The sequence below is a fragment of the Chlamydotis macqueenii genome, chromosome 28 (genome assembly GCF_036417535.1).
Source record: "Chlamydotis macqueenii isolate bChlMac1 chromosome 28, bChlMac1.mat, whole genome shotgun sequence".
Taxonomy (NCBI): Eukaryota; Metazoa; Chordata; class Aves; order Otidiformes; family Otididae; genus Chlamydotis; species Chlamydotis macqueenii.
Genome location: NC_141583.1, coordinates 1065434 through 1082764, shown reverse-complemented (window position 1 = coordinate 1082764; position 17331 = coordinate 1065434). Strand labels below are relative to the sequence as shown.

The following is a 17331-nucleotide window of genomic DNA, read 5'->3' as shown; positions in this document are numbered from 1 at the left end:
TTCAGGCTTAGCTGGCTACCTGTCCACATTCTGAAAAACAAGGGGTCTCAAACTGACGTCCTAAAATCTCTACTTTTAAACTTTCCAGCTTGCATGCTGTCATCTCTGAACGACTCCCTCTCTTATGCATGAAGCTGTACCTAATGACACAAAGCACTTCATTCACACATCTCTAAAGTGATGCTGTTGCACAAGATTTGCATGCTGATTAGTTGGGTGTTTGTGTGTAACAGTGGCACGACACATGAAATATGAATTTTTAGTGGGCGTTTGTAAAACCTCTTATCATTCCTGGGAGGATCTGGAACATCTCTGAAGTGTCACTGCCTCAATGACATTTCAAAGACATCAGTAAAAACAACAATGGAATCCACCTTATAACTCATGAGTAATTAATGGTATTTGATCTGCAAATACAGATATTAAAACCCCCATGTTTCTAAACCAGATGCAGATAACTGAAATTCTTCACCTTTCTGTTACATATCTCCCTCTTTTTATCCAGCTTGCACGTATTTTCATAGGATTCACTTGAATTGAACTATTCTTAAAAGACTTAAAACTTTAATTGGTCCATACTCGTCTACTCTAAAAGTAAAAATTATTAATCTCAAAAATGACAGTGGAATTAAACAGCAGATGCCCCATTGCTGGGGCTGGGTATTAGACGTCTGAAAGATCTCATCATTCACCAGACCAATGCCCACAAGTTGGTACTGACATTGTATCACACCTGGTTTTAAAGGTGGGGAGTGGCAGTGCAAAGCAAGCAAAATTAAATCCCTCAATGTGAAGGTTGTTTTGTTACTATCTAGGACCTGAGGCACAAAGGGTGTTTCATATCTGTAAGCAGTTTGAGAAATGTATAAAAGCTATCTCCACTCTAAGCCTCTCCATCCGCATCTTCTGCCTTGCTCTCCTTGGTGAACAGGGTAAGTCCAATTTGGCTCAACTTCTCTCCTTTTTTCTCTTGACACTAAATTCTACACGATGCTATGGATTGACAGGTTAGAGAACTGTGGCTGTCAGCAGATGCTATCCTTAGAACAAAACGGGAAGCTTTACTATGCCACTTTGAATAAACATTTCCCAGGCGTTTTAGTTCCAATTCAGGATCTACATGCATTATCAAATTTAAAAATATCAGAGTGATCATAGTACCTACTACCTTGTGGTAGTATGTGTCCCATAAGACCAAATATTACTATTTGGAAGTTGAGTGCTCCTGGGGAAGCAATATGAAACAATAGAAATAGCTGGCTGTATCTAACACTTCATTTCCCAGCTTGCTGTAAATACATTACCAATATTCAGTTCTTTTCAGCTGGTCTTAATAAATTAGATTCATCATGGTACAAGCAAGAGCAGTGATATCAAGTGTGGGATTCACCATACACTAGATATCTGCATCTCTGCATGACATCCAGGGGCTCTTGACAATAAAGAGTCCAGAATGTGGTTTATTTGACTGGGTGTAGGTATACTTCGCAAGGTAACAAACTCTGGGTTGTCACGGTTTGCACTGACTTTAAGTAAGCACAGGTATCTAGAATCAGGTGAAAATTTCTGCGTCTGAAACCTGCCTACTGCTGTGCATTGCAGACTCACAGCCAGCACAAGAAAGATGTCTTGCTACAGCGAGTCCTTCAGACCCTGCGGGGTGACCTGCCCTCAGCCGATTGCCGAGAGCTACAATGAGCCGTGTGTGCAGCAATGCCCCGACTCCAGAGCAGTGATCTTTCCCCCACCGGCTGTGGTGACACTCCCGGGCCCCGTGCTCAGCTCCTTTCCTCAGGAGAGCGTTGTGGGATCATCAGGCCCAGGCTGGGTGGGGAGTTCCTTCAGTTCCCGAAGCTCCTTGGGCTCTGGGGGTACCCGGGGCTACGGGAGTTCCTTTGGTTTTGGGGGCTCTGGGGGTTCCTGGGGCTATGGGAGCTCCTTTGGTCTGGGGGGCTATGGGGGCTCTTTGGGCTCTGGGGGTTCCCGGGGGTATGGGAGCTCCTTTGGTTTGGGGGGCTATGGGGGCTCCTTGGGCTCTGGGAGTTCCCAGGGCTATGGGAGCTCTTTTGGTCTGGGGGGCTCCTTGGGCTATGGGGGTTCCCAGGGCTACAGGAGCTCCTTTGGCTTGGGAGGCTACGGGGGCTCCCTGGGGTATGGCCGTTCCCTAGGTTATGGAAATGACATAGGCTACGGGGGCTCCTTGGGCTATGGGGGCCAATATGGGTCCAGCAGCTTTGGCAATTGTGGGAGATCCTACGGCTCTGGCTTCTCCTCCTGTGGCACTGGGTATTACCTCCCTGGAGCCCAGAGGTGGGGCAGGTCCCGCCGTGGGAGCTGTGGGGCTTTCTAAAGTCCCCAAGATGGTGCCCAGAACCACCAACAGCCCTGAAGCAAGGACCACAGCAGCAGGATGTGGAGCAGGAGCCATGGGGAGCAGCAGCGTGCATCAGCTGCCCTGACACCTGGGGACAGGAGGAGGCTGTGTGTGCCCAGCATCCCACTACCCTGTGCCACAGCGTGCCCTGGCTGCGTGGCTGTGCCTCAGTATCCCCTGCATCCCTCCATCACCTCAGCCGTTCCCTGGGTCCCGAGCAGGGCACTGGTACCAGAATACCTGCATCACGCATTTCCTCTTGTATTGCCTTGATTTTCTGTAGTTGGCTGCTCTGCTTCTTTTTCCCATTAAAACCCTTTGGTGCTGCACAAGAGCCTCTCTGGTTTTCTTTTGCCCTTTAGCCTCCTCTTGGAGCAAAACTCCCTTGTGTGCTGAGTTAACTTATCAAACAATCTGCCCTGCTCCATCTCTCTTTAGTATGTGGAATGAAAGTTTAATTGGGATCCTTAAGGCATCAACAGCATCATCTTAATGAATGTTTGTTTAGCAATTTAGCAGTCATTTTCTTCTCCAAGGTTCAGAGCAGGCAGGGTAATTGTTATTGCTCTGAGAATTTCTGGTGACAGCCCAAAGGCCCCCAGATCACCACGTCATTTAGCAACCAATTACTGCACAATTGCAGCCTTCCTAAACCAACAAAGGAAGAATCATACATAACCTTTTCTTTAGTTTGTTCATTTTTGAATGTTCTTCTTGATATTTGCCACCATTCTTTGCTAATGGCAAAATCTGCTTCATAATCTAAAGTGAGTATGAAAACAATACCAGAGATCGCTGGGATTTTATGAGCTCCAAGGAACTGGCATAGCAAGTGATGAAAAGATATGCTGCCTGTAAGACAGCAATAGCTTTCCCCTGTTTCATCCCATTGATGGTTAGCCAGGAATTATCCTTTAAGTACAATATGAAATAAACGTGACTAAGTTAAAACATACTCTACCAAAAAAGGGGTACTACTCATTGCTTACCTTTACTTATGATTACCTCCTTGCTGATGGGGATGGTATGATTCAAATGAAGATCTGCCAGGTACTGACAATTTATGAACAGGCAAGTTTCTCACAGAGAAGACTCCAAAGAGGAAGAGAGAGGAAGAACATTGCAACACACATATTATGATGCGCCATAAATTTAATGAGTGAGAAGAAAAATTTTTTAAAATGTACAGCATAAGAAAGTAGTAGGGTTGAATATGGATAAAACTAGTCATCCATTTCAAGGCAATGCTTTTCAGCTGGACACCCATCTCCTGCATGTAACGACAAAAATTACACTTTTCACCTTATTGATAACAGAGAAAGGCATTGAATCAGAAATGCCAACCTCCTGCAGTCCCATTAGCTTAGGGAAAAGCTGAGGGTGGTCAGCAAGCATACGGCCATGGTCATGAGCTCAGTCCTGCATCAGAATCACACTTTTAAGCTTCTGGTTGTTCCTTTGTGCTTTTTCCCCAAGGCTTTATCACGGCCCACAGCGGTTGTAACGACGGTAGGACCTCCCATAAAGGCCACCTAGACCTGAGTGTCCAAGGCTTCCGAGTCCCAAGGAGCTGCCAGAGGAGATAGGGACCCCCCCGGCATTGAGAGCATCCCCTACAGCTGCCGATGCTGAGGATCCCACAGTGGTATTTTGGGGGAAGGAGCTGAGGATTGGGCCGGGCAGGGTCACCACCACAGGAGAGGGCTGGATCACATACGTTGAGTCCTGACACTGCCTGACACAGGGCTCGTTGCAACTGTTCGCCAGCGGAGTTGGGCCACAGGTGGTGGGAGGACACAGGTCATAGCAGGACATGTCTGCGGGATGGAACTAAGTCTGAAACACAGGGAAGTAAATAGAAGAAAGAAATTGCAATTATAGTAATGTAATTAAGCCACTAAGATGATAGAGAGTGCAAGAAACTAACTAGAGACTATGTGAAGAATTCAATAATGTGTTAGTAGTAGGTTGAAAGGAGATCTCAATGAAACCCCAACTCTTCTACGCTACAGAGGACAGCTCAAGAAGTAGCTCTGCCTGCTCCTGAGCAATCTTTGACAGCTCATTTCCTACAACCCTCCTCCAGGATGTGTGCAGCCCTGCGGTAGGTGGGAAGCGAGGGACAAGGCTTATGATCTCCATACGATACAGCTAGGAGAAACTTTGCCCCGTAACAGAGGGAAGAAGAAAAAAATTCCTCAGCGTGTAGAAGTGAGGAGCTTAACCTGATAATGTGACACTCACCCATGAAAGGGAGCTGTTATTCTCCCAGCAGATGGGTTTGTCTCTTAAACAGCAAAAGAACAAATATTCTGCTTAATTCTTATTTAATAATACCCTTTTCTTTGTGCTTATTTCCTCTTACACCAGTCTTAAAGAGAAAAGCAGCTTTCTGCCTGTTTCTGAAGGGGAGGGGGAATGCAAGTTGATGGTGTCCAAAATAATTTGACAAGCAAATAGAACAGGTGGAAGCTTTGCTATTGATATTTCAGTTACAGGTTACTGAAGTGCTGCAATGGAGATCCACTGCCAAAGCATTCAGAGCATTTTAGAAGAAGGTGTTTCATATATTTCTCACCCCAAAGTGCTTAGGAACAGGGAAGGATTATTTTCACAGTATCCTGGTGCAAGAAGGAATACACTTTCAGCATTGTTCAGCACGCTTCTGAAAATTTGAGCCCACTTACTTATCTAGCTACAGAAAAAGCTATAAGAAAGCCAAAATCTGTGTACAGATTCTCCACATCTACTTCTGGTTGCCAAGCAGAGGTTTGAACATCTTGGAACCAAATGATCCAGTGACACAGACAAAAAAATGAGTCTGAAGTCCTGTCTCCAGCAATAGCCACCCTTCAGAGAGCAGCTGCCCTCTTTTAGAGAAGGAGCTACTTGCAGGTCTCCCACACACACCAGTAAAGAGCATAAATCTTGGACAGCTATAGACAAGACAGTGTAAAAATAAAATACAATGAAGGCAACAATAAAGGACATTGACAGACAGTAAGCAGGCTCAGACTTACCCTTCTCACCACGGAGAATAAAGCAGAAGAAGTAGATGGCAGCAGCTCTCTCTGTGCTGGCTTTTATACTGTGTCCTAGAGTGCCTGAGGACCTGTGACATACTTTGTGCATGTAGCTATTTACCAGCCAATTGCTAGAGACTTCTTGTATGCAAAATATTCCCAGCTGATGATTTACTTTTTCCGCACTGTTTGTATTTCCCTTGATTTAATTTCCTCACGATAACGCATGCATTTCACTACAGAAGTTTCTTTTATCTTAAAATCTTATGAGCTCAGTTAATTCCTGGTCAGATCAACAGATTCATCTGGGTTACTAAAGAAATTATTTTGCATCCAAAGGACAAAATATGCAAATTAAGTCATTTGACACAGATGAATACATCTATTGGGAAAGATGCATGTGAAGTCCTCTGTGAAATGCCCCTTCCCTCTTCACCGAGAACTTAAGTTTTGGACACATCTCACTCTGAAAAAGGCAGAAGTTACTATTTCTGATGCTGAATTGGGCTGTAGGCTTGCCACAGACAGCCAGATAGCCCCACAAATTCAGAAAATACAATTGTTACAGAAAGCACTTAGCAGAGCTGAATACCTGTCTTGAAGGCACTTACTTATTTGAAGGAAAATATTGCTTTACTTTCTTGAATTAGGAGACAGGATCAAAGAGTATCAGCAGTCTGATCTATTAATTTAATATTAAATTACTACACTTCCATGAAGGAATTTGAGTCACAGCTCTTCTGTTTGGGAACTGAGAGTCAAAGTCCTTAATCTAAGGAGTCTGCAGTTTTAGCTTTCTTCCTACATCAAACTCGAGGAAAACTATTCTGGTTAGATTGAGTGCCGTTGTGTCTGACTAGCCTAAAATTCACATGCATTCTCAAAGTCTTGCACAATCTTACCTATGAGGTCATTAAAGACAGCAAACTGTTTTGCATTTGCCAGTAAATTATTATTTTCCCCTACTGTGTCTTGCACTATTATACAAAATTATACTCCAAACCAATGGTAGCTCCTTACAAAGTTTATAATGTTCTTGTTCTTTTTTCCTCTTTTGAAAGTAAATAATGTCATCTTCATTTTGCATGGTTTTAAAGAGCATTGCAACGTGCAACAATTCAATTTCTTTTTCAAAGACAATTTCTAGATTAAAAAGCAATGGCATACAACACATAAGTAGACTTTAGGACAGGGATGAGTATTCCAATCTCTCCTCTCTTCATGTTTAAATCACTTGGCTAGAGACATGCAAATTATCTTTGAACTGTGAGTATCTTCATGAAGATCTCCTGGGAAGTAAATACTGATTATATATTTTTGAAGAACAAAATTCTTCAAAGTTCATGACACATTTTCGTCAACTGCTCAGACATGTAAATAATGCATTATCAGAAAATATGAGGGTATGTGACACTTTTTGAACATGATCAACATTTTAAATTTGTGACCAGGATTACTAATAAATTTCACAAACTTCCTCCCATTATATGGTGTCACAAACTGGACTCCTTTCATTTTTTAGTTAAAATACAAATAAGTATTTGCACAAAATCATACGTTAAAAAGCTCATTTCAATCACCAATCAGTGGATGTCCTCAGGTGTGTGATTACCCCCATCAGTGACACTACTGACTGAAGCTCTCCTGTCCCTTGAGGTTTACCAGTCTTTCCCCAATGCTCTTACCAGTGCACACACAGACACACAACTGCAGTAACAAAATGTTAAAAAGCATATTCCTTTATAGCAATAACTATCTGTTAACAGTAAGAGGAGCATATGGTTTTGAAAGCTCATCAAAAGGAATAGTGATGACAAAAAGAATCATAAGACCTGTCTTGAAGGTGATCATATGTCAGCTTAGCCTGGCTGGCTCAATCTCCTCATCCCAGGAGCTGAAAGTTTTGGCACACTGCTCGTTGGAATATTACAAAGCGTAGTAATCCTGAATCTCACAGTCACTTATCAGGGATGAAATTGCACACTCAGATCTTAAATTAAAAGTTCTTGCTGTGACAGCAGGTGGTAGTCCCATAGGCCAGTGTGACCAAAATGCAAAAGAGCAGACAAAATTCCCAACCAAATTGAATTTTGACTCATCCACATATTGGGAAGGTGGAGCCAGAATAATGGAGCCAGGCATATTTAATGGATGCAAACCAAACAGATGAAAGAGACACCGTGGATCGTGGTTTTCATCCAATGCCAGGATAAGTCCAGGCAATAAATATAAACAGTAAACAAAACAACTTCTCTAGTGGGAACCCAGCCATATGCAAGGAAAAAAAAATGCAGGAACTAGTTAGTAAAAGTGCAAGAATGTCTCAGCTCCTCCAGGCAGGCTGAGAAAACTATAAAACCTCTTGCTCTTCAGAGTCTTCCTGTCTCTTCCCTTATCCCTGTACACACAGCAGACGCTACAATTCTGGTTCCAGCTTTATAAAATTCGGTATTGAAATACTTTTTCGCTGACAGCAGCAACAAGTACTTAGTGTCTTGCAAAAAGAGCTCATGTTGTACTTCTTTCTGTGTGACAAACTTGTTCCAACTATTCAGTGATAGATATTAACAGATGCAAGTTTATAAACAGAAGAATAGAAGATACAGAAAGTTCTTTCATTCAGAGCGTATGTACTCTACCGTGCACTGGTTTTATGCTGCTGGTTTATTGTCTAGTACTATGTGTTATTGCACACACACTGCCTGATTACGTAGACCCCAGTCTACACAACATTTCCAAAGCGAGCACAATAACAGCTTGGGAAGCAGCGCCTGAGCTTGTCTTCCCTAGAGAATTTTCTCTGTAACACGACAATTTAACTTATGTTCTGCAGCAGGGAATAAAACACTTTCTGATTAACTACAAAACCAATCAGAGAAACCTTTTATTTTGAGACTGTGCTGCACTTTTGCTAAGACAACTTTTAACCCAAAGAAGGCAGTTTGGAGTTCAGTACAGGAATGAAGTGGGGAGATGATGTTTGAGGATTGGTTTTGTTTTGTTTTTGTAGTAGTAGTGAGCTGCATGCCAGACCTTTCTGCTACAATTTCTGAACACTTGGAAGAAAAATCCTAACTTTGGAAAGAGTGTATGTGCACAGAGCTTACCTCTGCAGAGAGGTTTGAAACAGTTGATTAGAAGAAAGCTTAGCAGGGAATTGCAGAAGGGGACTGCAAAAGCAGGAAAATTTACTTTGCCATGAGAAATGTCATGATCTGTCCACCTGAATACGTTAAAGATACCTTCACTGTATCACAGAGCCATAACTCTTTCCAGCCATGTCAATACTCCTGGAATGTAACTTCTCTGCTGTGTTGGATACACAGGCTGACTTCCATAAGAGAAAGCTATTTACAACTGCAAAGGAACAGTGACTTCTTTGGAATGCATCCTCTTTGATCAAGGAATAGCATCAGTTCAGATGGCAAAAAAATGTATTACACATTTGATTCAGACCAACCTTTTGCTGTATTATAATATTATACTGGCAGCTTTCCATTCTCTTCTGTTGTTTATTAAGAAAATCTACTCCTTAAAATTATTAATTCTTTCATAAAACCGATGTACCTCCTTTAATTTAGCTCCACTAATGACTGCAGTCAATATAACTTGGTCAACATCTTTCCCTGGCTTTAATTACAGTTCAGCATCAGTCTGTACAAACACAGACAAAGACTCCAAGCAAGAAATTTCACATATGCCAGGCTGTGAGTCATATGGGCTGACAGGACATCCAGAGCCTTCAGGAAGAGTTTTTCAAACCTTCTTGCTTTAGGGACCAAAGTTCCCTGTCTCTAAACACCACCTTTATTACAACACAGATGATCAAGCTAGAACAAAGTAATGCCTGATAAAGTTGAGATCTACTTGAGACAACAGATAGGAGTCAATTTATAAAAACATACTAAAAAAGGATTAGAAGGTGAAGTCTTTTAATCTCTTTCTCCCAGACATACGTCTCAGGCCAGCAAATTTCAGAGACCAATTCCCTTGCAAAAACACCACATAGTCTTCTCTTCCTCCCCTTCGAGACTTACCAGGGCCTGATCTCAGCTGCCAAGAGGTGTTGCACCCATCAGAAAGCTCTGGGCTGCACCAGCTTGCTTTCTCTCTCTCTCACCACCTCTGCCCTGAGAAAACTCAGCTGTGCTGAGGAAAAGCATCACATGACCCTTCTTTTAAAGGGTCTTCCTATCACAGATAGGGCAAAGCAAGCCATAGTCTCCTTCCAGGTGGCCCAGGTAATAGCACATATATTCTACTTGTGCAGTAGGCTGAGAACAGATGAGAGGAGGTAGCTCTTCAAAACCAGGTTTATCCCTATAATTTCTAGTGTTCCTCATGGCCCTGTGGACCTTTTTACTGCACGCCTCTATCCTCTTTTCTACGTAGGTACTCTTGTCTATTGCATCTATGGAAGGATAAGGAGAAACTATTTCCCCTCAGTGAGCTTTTCCCTGAAGTGAGGCTATTCCGTTTCTCATTGAAGGGAAGCTCATCTCCCTTCTCAAATCAGCCTATTGCCCCATTCCCATTGCTCTTCAAAGACATCCATCTCAAAACAAACATTTTCTCATAAAAAGAGTAGTATCAAAACAGTTAAAGGGCCTTTTCCCATTTCCACAGTACAGTAGGCAAAGGGTCTTTAAAGTATAAACAGAAGCAGCTCCCTCAATTTAAGATTTCCAGCTTATCCAGCAACAGGAGACATACTTCTTGCAAGTGAACATAATCTCTTTCTAGCCTTTGATAAGTTGCCTTGTGCATGATTTACCATGTATAGACAAAATAAACATTTTTCCACAACTGGAATCTCACTCTTTCTCCTTTGGCGATTGGCATAAAGTTATTTGCACAGTGTTTTCTGGAACGAGTGACTTGCAAAGGGGCCTGTTTCACCACAAACAAACTGGAAAACAGGCTGGGAACAGACATACAGGCACACTCGGAGTATGATGCAGCACAAATTTAATGAGGCTGAGGAATGGAAGGAAGCAATGTAAAGTGTAAGGAACACATTTCCATGGTCCACTAAGGACAGTACCCGCTTATCCCTCTCACAATGGCACACTTAGCAAAATGAGATCTTCCTTCTTCGTTGCTTATGTAGACTGTACTAACTCAGTCACGCAGAACAGTTTCTAATAATTACATATTTTACCTAGTCATTGTCAAATACAAAAAAAAAGCATAAGAGAACAAGACATTTGATCAGAAATACAAAGTAAAGCATAACAAAATTAAGACAAGCAAAGGCCTGATTTTAGGAGATGCCAAGCTCCCACAGCTCCATTATCTTCAGGTTATGGGTGTCTAACATCACATCTGAAAACCATGGCCATTAGCAAAGTCCTGCCTCGGGTCGTGCTTCAGCGTTCCTGGTCATTTCTTCCTGCTTGCTCCTCACACTTTATCACGGCCCATAGAAGCCACTGCGGTGGGTGTTGTAGCGACGGGACGGCCGGCTGTACCCACTGCCCAGACCTGGGTACCCAAAGCTCCCAAATCCCAAGGAGCTGCCAGAGGAGATGGGGACCCCTCCAGCACTGAGTGCGCTCCCAATGGCTGCAGATGCTGAGGATCCCACAGTGGTGTTCTGGGGGAAGGAGCTGAGGATGGGTCCGGGCAGGGTCACCACCACAGGAGAGGGCTGGATCACCACTGTGGAGTCCTGGCACTGCCTGACACAGGGCTCATTGCAGCTGTTGGCAAGCGGGGTTGGGCCGCAGGAGGTTGGATGACACAGATCATAACAGGACATGTCTGCGGTGTGTGGCAGTAAGTCTGAAACACAAAAAAAAGTAAGAAAGAAATGCCATACAAGAATTTAAATAAAACTCTATTTGTACAGCTGAAATTCTCTCATAAGGGGAGTATGTAATAAGCTAACAAGAGATTCCATGGGGAGCAAGATTGTATTTTTCACAAGACCCAAAGGAAGTACTTTGAAAACAGGGTTGAGCTTGCATTTTCTTTAAGACAACTGCTAGGGAAGGAGGCACTGGTGCATCTCAGTCCGTAACTTACCCTGAAGCCTCCATGGTTAGTCAACTCACCCAGGAATCAGGATACATGCTGGTGCTGAAAGCCTCTTCGTCCACATTGCAGAGAGCGCCCTAACCGCACAGCCATACCACTACCCTTGGGAAAAAGCACTTTCAACACTTCCCCTTGCAGTTGTGGCTGCACACAGGAAAACTATTACAGGTCTATGTGTCCTAGAGAAATGGAGGTTGACTCTGTAGCCTTCAGATGAAGGTGCTCTGCTGGAACAGGTAAGACTCAGTTCATTATTCCTGATCCAAGGCTTGCCTCTTTGTTAAATAGGCAATGGTAGCAAGCATCCTACCTAAAGGTAATATAGCAAATAACCTTTCCCATTTCATTCCTATTGCTTCCTCTCATGCATGTTCCATCTTGGAGCCATTCTCCCATTTTCAGAAAGTGGAAAATAGGAGCCTAAGCACTTAAAATTTGTTCAATAAGAAATGGAAGGACAGACAGCTGAATTCAGGAAGATGTCAATATTTGTGTATTGCTATAAATATTAAAATCAGTAGCAGATCTCAGAAGCTAAAGTGCAAATCTCTCCACAATTGTTTGAAGGATGGAGAAGCAACTGGTTAGAAGTCAGTCCTTGCCTGTGGAAAAACTGTGAATTGAGTTTCAAAGGCAGATTGCTTTCTACTTGGAGAGCTGCCGACTCAGGACTGCCAGCATTAGACAGTTCTTCTGATCTTCTGGCCTTAGCTGCATTTTCCACAGACCAGCACATTACTCTGAACAGACCCAAGAATTCACTACAAATATTTTCAGTTTAGCTGCAGGACTGCTTGGATCCCAAAGTTGAATGCACAGACCTAACCAGCTAACTTATAGCTGATTTCCCCATTCAATGATTTTTGTAACTGACCACCAACAGAAAACATCCTTTTTCATGTGAAAACCCCTTTGTCCCTCTGAGAAAAAGGCCGAATGTACTACAACAGTAGTGAAGAAAAGCTACAAAATCATCAAGGCAGCAGTTCAACATATAAGGAGAGAACAAATGGGTTCAAACTTACCTTATTCACCTAGGCAAAGAAGGCAAGAGAAATGGATGGAAGAGCCTTGAGCTGCTCAGGTTTTTATACTGAGTCCCAAGTTGCCCAACAACTTGGGGCTTTCTTTGTGCATGGAGTTATTTACGAGCCACTGCTGATTACACGGTGCTTTGCCTCAGTATTTGTGTTTATTACTGCTTCACTTCCTTATCTTATGGCATGTCTATCTGACCACAAGTTTCTTTCATCTTAAAATATTCTAGCTGAAGTTAATTTCTGGGAACACTAGAATGATTAATTCAGAATAATTTATTCTGCCTTCAAAACCCTTTTGGATCTGCCTGCTGTCATTAAAGGAGATTAATTAAGTGTAATTTACATAATGCAGTCCCTTCTACCCTCCTCTGCAAGGTAATACTGTTGGACATCATGAAGAATTTCAGCTTTTGGAAGTCAAGCCATGACCACTTGTAGTTTGAGAATTCAAGGTGCTTTTAGGGATAAGAGAAGAGAGATGGATTTTTTTTCAGAAAACGGCGAGGAAAATACATAGAATTCACACCCAACTCCAGCCTTAAAATGAAAGCAGCACAAATACTATTAAAAGGGAAGGACACTGAAGAACCCTGTAAGAGTTGGAAGGAACTGAAAGGTGTTATGGCTCTGTGTAAAGGCCGAGATAGAACCAGAAAAACACTTAAGGTATTGCTTCTTTGACATAGAAAAAGAAACAAAAAAGAGTATTAGAAGTCCAGTCTAATGAGGTAATATGAAATGATAACACTTCTGTGGAAGAGTCTGAAGCACAAATCTGATTAGTACAGGATCTTTCCTGGTTGGCTCTAACTGCGCCTGATCTCTTAGGAGCTCTTTGTCTAAAGAATCCACTTTTATTCTTATCTCAGACCTCGAAACATCAGCAGCTATCTTTAGGTTAACTTTGGCATGCATAAACACAGTGCATTGCTTCGTGACGTTTGTTCTCAAAGAAGAGTTCTGCAAAAGATAGGGCTTTGCAAAACACAGCTGCGGAGGCAGGGGAGTCCCATGTAAGAATTGTTCCTTTCCTGTTGCAGCGTGCATTTGTTGTTACAGACCAGTGGCAGCCAGTTGGAGAAGTGTCAACAGTATATAAAGGGTCAATAATTTCTTCAGTTGCAGTCTGTTTTTTCTGTCACTATACAGTAGTCTTTGGATTGCTCGGTGAAGTTGAGCCTATTCTGTAGAGGGGGCTTGCAGGATAAATAGCAAAGGGGTAAAATGCATAAGCAATCCTAGACACAGAGATTAGTCCTGAGGTTTTTGCTCTCCTAGCCCTTTAGCTACTGAGACATGTAAATCATCTCTAAATTAGGAGTGTCTTTGTGAAGATCCCCTGGGAATAGAAACTTGTTTGGCTTGGTCATAGGTTCCTGAGAACTTCAAAGTTTATCAGAAGCTTTTATGTGCTAGGTATGCAAAGTATCAAATCATGTGCAAATTTAAGATGTGACCCATATTTGAATTCTCATATCACTTCAGTAATAATATATTATTAAGATTTGGGAGTGTAGGTCTGTCATTGTGTTCTGAAATCTATGTCATTGTTCCTGGCTGCAGGAACTACAGCTATTTTATTTTTAATTTAAAAAATAGCTCAAGATTTTGTTTAAGCCATATTTTGAGGAGATTCTCAGATAAATTGCCCCAGCCTTTTTCAGCTTCACCAACTCTGTCCATTGCTCAGTACTTCTCCATATTCTAAAGCTTTTTAAAAAACAATTTCCCTTATAGCAGCTGGTATCTAGCAGCTATTTGAGGAATTAATTTGCATAACTGTATCCATAGGTTATTTTTAGAGCTTCTTTTAATTCATCCTTCATCCAAGCTCTGCTTGGAAAACACAAGATGCTTTTAAAATCAGACTACGAGTTTAAAAAAAAAAAAAAAAAAAAAAAAAAGATCTAACAACATTTTCAGAGACGTCTAGAGCCTTCCTTGAAAACAATTACAATAATTATTGTTCTAACTCCAGACACTTTATTGTACTGTCAGAAAGACTTAATAGCCTGATCTTTGATATGAATTAAAGTGAGTGAATCAGAAGTTCACAGCTTTTTTTTTTTTTGTATAATCAAGGACAGACCTATATATTCAGATTATAATTACAAATTTTTGCATAATGTGAGAACATCCTCCCGAGACACCTGTGAGTGACTAACTAACTGAAAAACAAAACAAAACAAAACAAAACAAAACAAAACAACAAAAAAAATCTTAATCAAAAAGGAACTGAAAGCTTACTCACAGTAATCTCCATGTAATGACTCCAGACACAGAAGTAGCCCCAAAAATCTGTGCATAAAGAAAGAGACACACAGAAAATGGAAACTTCCCTGGCTCCCTTCCCAAAATGCGTGCCATCTGCAATAAATTTTGAATTGTAATTAATTAGCTCGTTAGAAAGAACTAAATGCCTCAGAGGCCTGAAGGAGTTGAACAAACCTGTGAAATTCCTTGCAGCTCAGAGCCCTCCTGTGCCATTCCCTTCTCTCACCATTCCCAACAGCTCTGACAGTTCTTTCTTTTAACTCAGACCTCACTCTTAGTTGTACTAATGTAATGCTTATTGGCAGCATTGTCCTACACAGCCATTTGAAGTTCATGCAATATCTAGGGCACCTGGTTCCAGGCCACTGAGGTGAATTCTGCTAATGACCTCACAATTTCTGGCTTATTGCTTGACGTAGAAGAAGTATCCGTAGCTTACGGTTGTTTAGTTCAAACTGCATGCCTCTGTGTGGCATCGCTGTTCCTATTGCAACCCACCCCTTGTTATTTGCTGTAATTTTTTGTTTGGCCCAGGCGGCCGAGCGGTACATGCTGTATGTGTCATCTAAGTTGCTTTTTGGTGTAGGCAGAGCATGCAACCTGAGCTTCACTACTTCAGCTTCTGCTGCTCGGATGGCTCCCCTGAAGGCAAAGGTGTTCAAATATAGGTTCACACCTGAACATAGCTACTTGCATTGCTAATGTTATTCAAATGCTGTTATGAAGAACTTCAAAATGACTAAAGTTTGAGGTTTAGTTTTGCGTTTTACTGTGGTCTAATAAGCTTAAACAGTTTAAGCTACAATTTCCCTTTTTGGCAAAAAAAAAAAGTAAATGTAACTAACTACTGCACACAGACCTGCGGAGTGTTTCTGCAAAGAGCCAGGTGTAGTGTGGTCGTTATGCTGGAATTCAATGGGGAATAGTAGAGGAAAATAAGGACAAAAAGTAGTTTATGCTGGAGGGAAGAAATTATTTACTCACCAGAAACTGCAAAACACCACATCCAAAATAGGTGGGCTCTAGTTATTTCCTCAAATATATTTGAATAATTTTTCAATCACAGATTTAAATTGTATTTCAAATTGTAAGAGTGCAAGTAGCATTTCCCTACCCCTATGTGTCAGATCTCTCTCCCTCGTAGAACGGTATCTTGATGTCACCAGGACTGACGAATAAGTACTTGTAACCCATCACCCCAGAGCAAGGGATTGCCTGTGAACATTGGTATAAACCCTTTGCACAAGGCATCTTTTCATTCTGCCAAGGGTTGCAGGAGACAGCGCTCACCTGTGTTTTGCTACAATTCCACGCCAGGTCCCTGATTTTACATTTACTGCCATTAGTCCTTTAGGAAGGAAAAGATCACAGCCTACTTGTTTGCAGCTGGAGACCCAGGACTAACACACAGTCATCCAAAGTCCTTCCATCCCAGTAAGAAGAATTTTCAATCCCAAAGAAATATTTGAAATTACAGACTTTGGCATGAGGTGAAAATCCAGCCTGTCATTTACACCCACAACCAGTGAGCGTACACAAGTACCTCTGCCACACCCAGCTGCTTCGGCTCCAGCCAGGGAGCATCCACACAGAGGCACCAGGAGCTCGGTTATAACATGAGTTACAAATCCACATTTAAGTAGCCCTGGACAGGTCGGCACTAATTACAAAAAATCCTCAATAAGTTTTGCAGGGGGAGCAGGTCTCCTCTTTGAACATTCCCTCCAAACTCCCTATAGGCTTTTCTCTTTGGGCTTTTCTCCCTGTGCTCAGACCAAGACCATCAGAAATGCTTTCTGGTGAACAAGAGGAATTTGATAACAAGAGGTTTAAGTGCATGGCCTTACCCTGGTGATGAAAGCCAGAGTCTGTGACAGAAATGTAGCAAAGCCACGGTGTTTGTAAACAAAGTATCTACCGTGTATCCGGTATCTGCTTTGCTACAATGTAGCTAATTTGTGTCCACAAAGAGCGGTCACTACTTTGTTACAAAGTATCTACCTCGTTTATACAACATTCCCAAAGTTTCCTGCCTGTAAAATGATTTCTTGGCATAGAGGTCACCAGCCAAGTCCTTATTTCTAGGCAAACACACACACACAAAAGTAGCTCTCAATTAAGAAAACAGAGGGACAGTAAGGAACTTTACAAAAAGCAAGCTGCTAATCAAACAAAGATCAGGGGACCCAGATTGTGATGCAGTGTAACTTTAATGAGAGCAAAAAGCAGAATAAAAAAAAAATACAAAGTATAAGTACATATTTCTAGGACTCAGTAAGACAACAGCTAATACATGTTTTCATCCTGGGTTTCTTTTCTCAGTGCTCCTGTGAACTGAGACAATAAAGTCCCATCTACAGCAACAGAAAAACAACGTGTTTCAGCAAAGTATGAAGTATTCAAAGAATAAGACAAGCAAAGGCCTGATTTTAGGAGATGCCAAGCTCCCACAGCTCCATTAACCTCAGCTAGAGTTGCATGTGTCTAACATCATTTCTGAAAACGGTGGCTATGAGCTCAGTCGTGCATCAGGTCGTGCTTCAGCGTTCCTGGTCATTTCTTCCTGCTTGCTCCTCACGCT

The 17331-nt window shown here is 42.0% G+C and overlaps 3 protein-coding genes across 3 annotated transcripts; 1 reads left to right on the top strand and 2 right to left on the bottom strand.

Annotated features, from left to right (window-relative positions):
- Positions 1–1624: 1624 nt before the first annotated feature.
- Positions 1625–2350, top strand: LOC147597218 (uncharacterized). Its single transcript, XM_086768145.1, has one exon. The coding sequence runs from the start codon at positions 1625–1627 to the stop codon at positions 2348–2350; it is 726 nt and encodes a 241-aa protein (XP_086624271.1).
- Positions 2351–3852: 1502 nt separating this feature from the next.
- Positions 3853–4191, bottom strand: LOC104483500 (feather keratin B-4). Its single transcript, XM_010125289.2, has one exon. The coding sequence runs from the start codon at positions 4187–4189 to the stop codon at positions 3857–3859; it is 333 nt and encodes a 110-aa protein (XP_010123591.1). The 5' UTR covers positions 4190–4191; the 3' UTR covers positions 3853–3856.
- Positions 4192–10810: 6619 nt separating this feature from the next.
- On the bottom strand, positions 10811–12527 carry LOC104483501 (feather keratin 4). Its single transcript, XM_010125290.2, has 2 exons — positions 12462–12527; positions 10811–11181 (listed from the first exon to the last, which is right to left on the bottom strand). The coding sequence occupies exon 2, from the start codon at positions 11156–11158 to the stop codon at positions 10811–10813; it is 348 nt and encodes a 115-aa protein (XP_010123592.2). The 5' UTR covers positions 11159–11181; positions 12462–12527.
- Positions 12528–17331: the final 4804 nt, after the last annotated feature.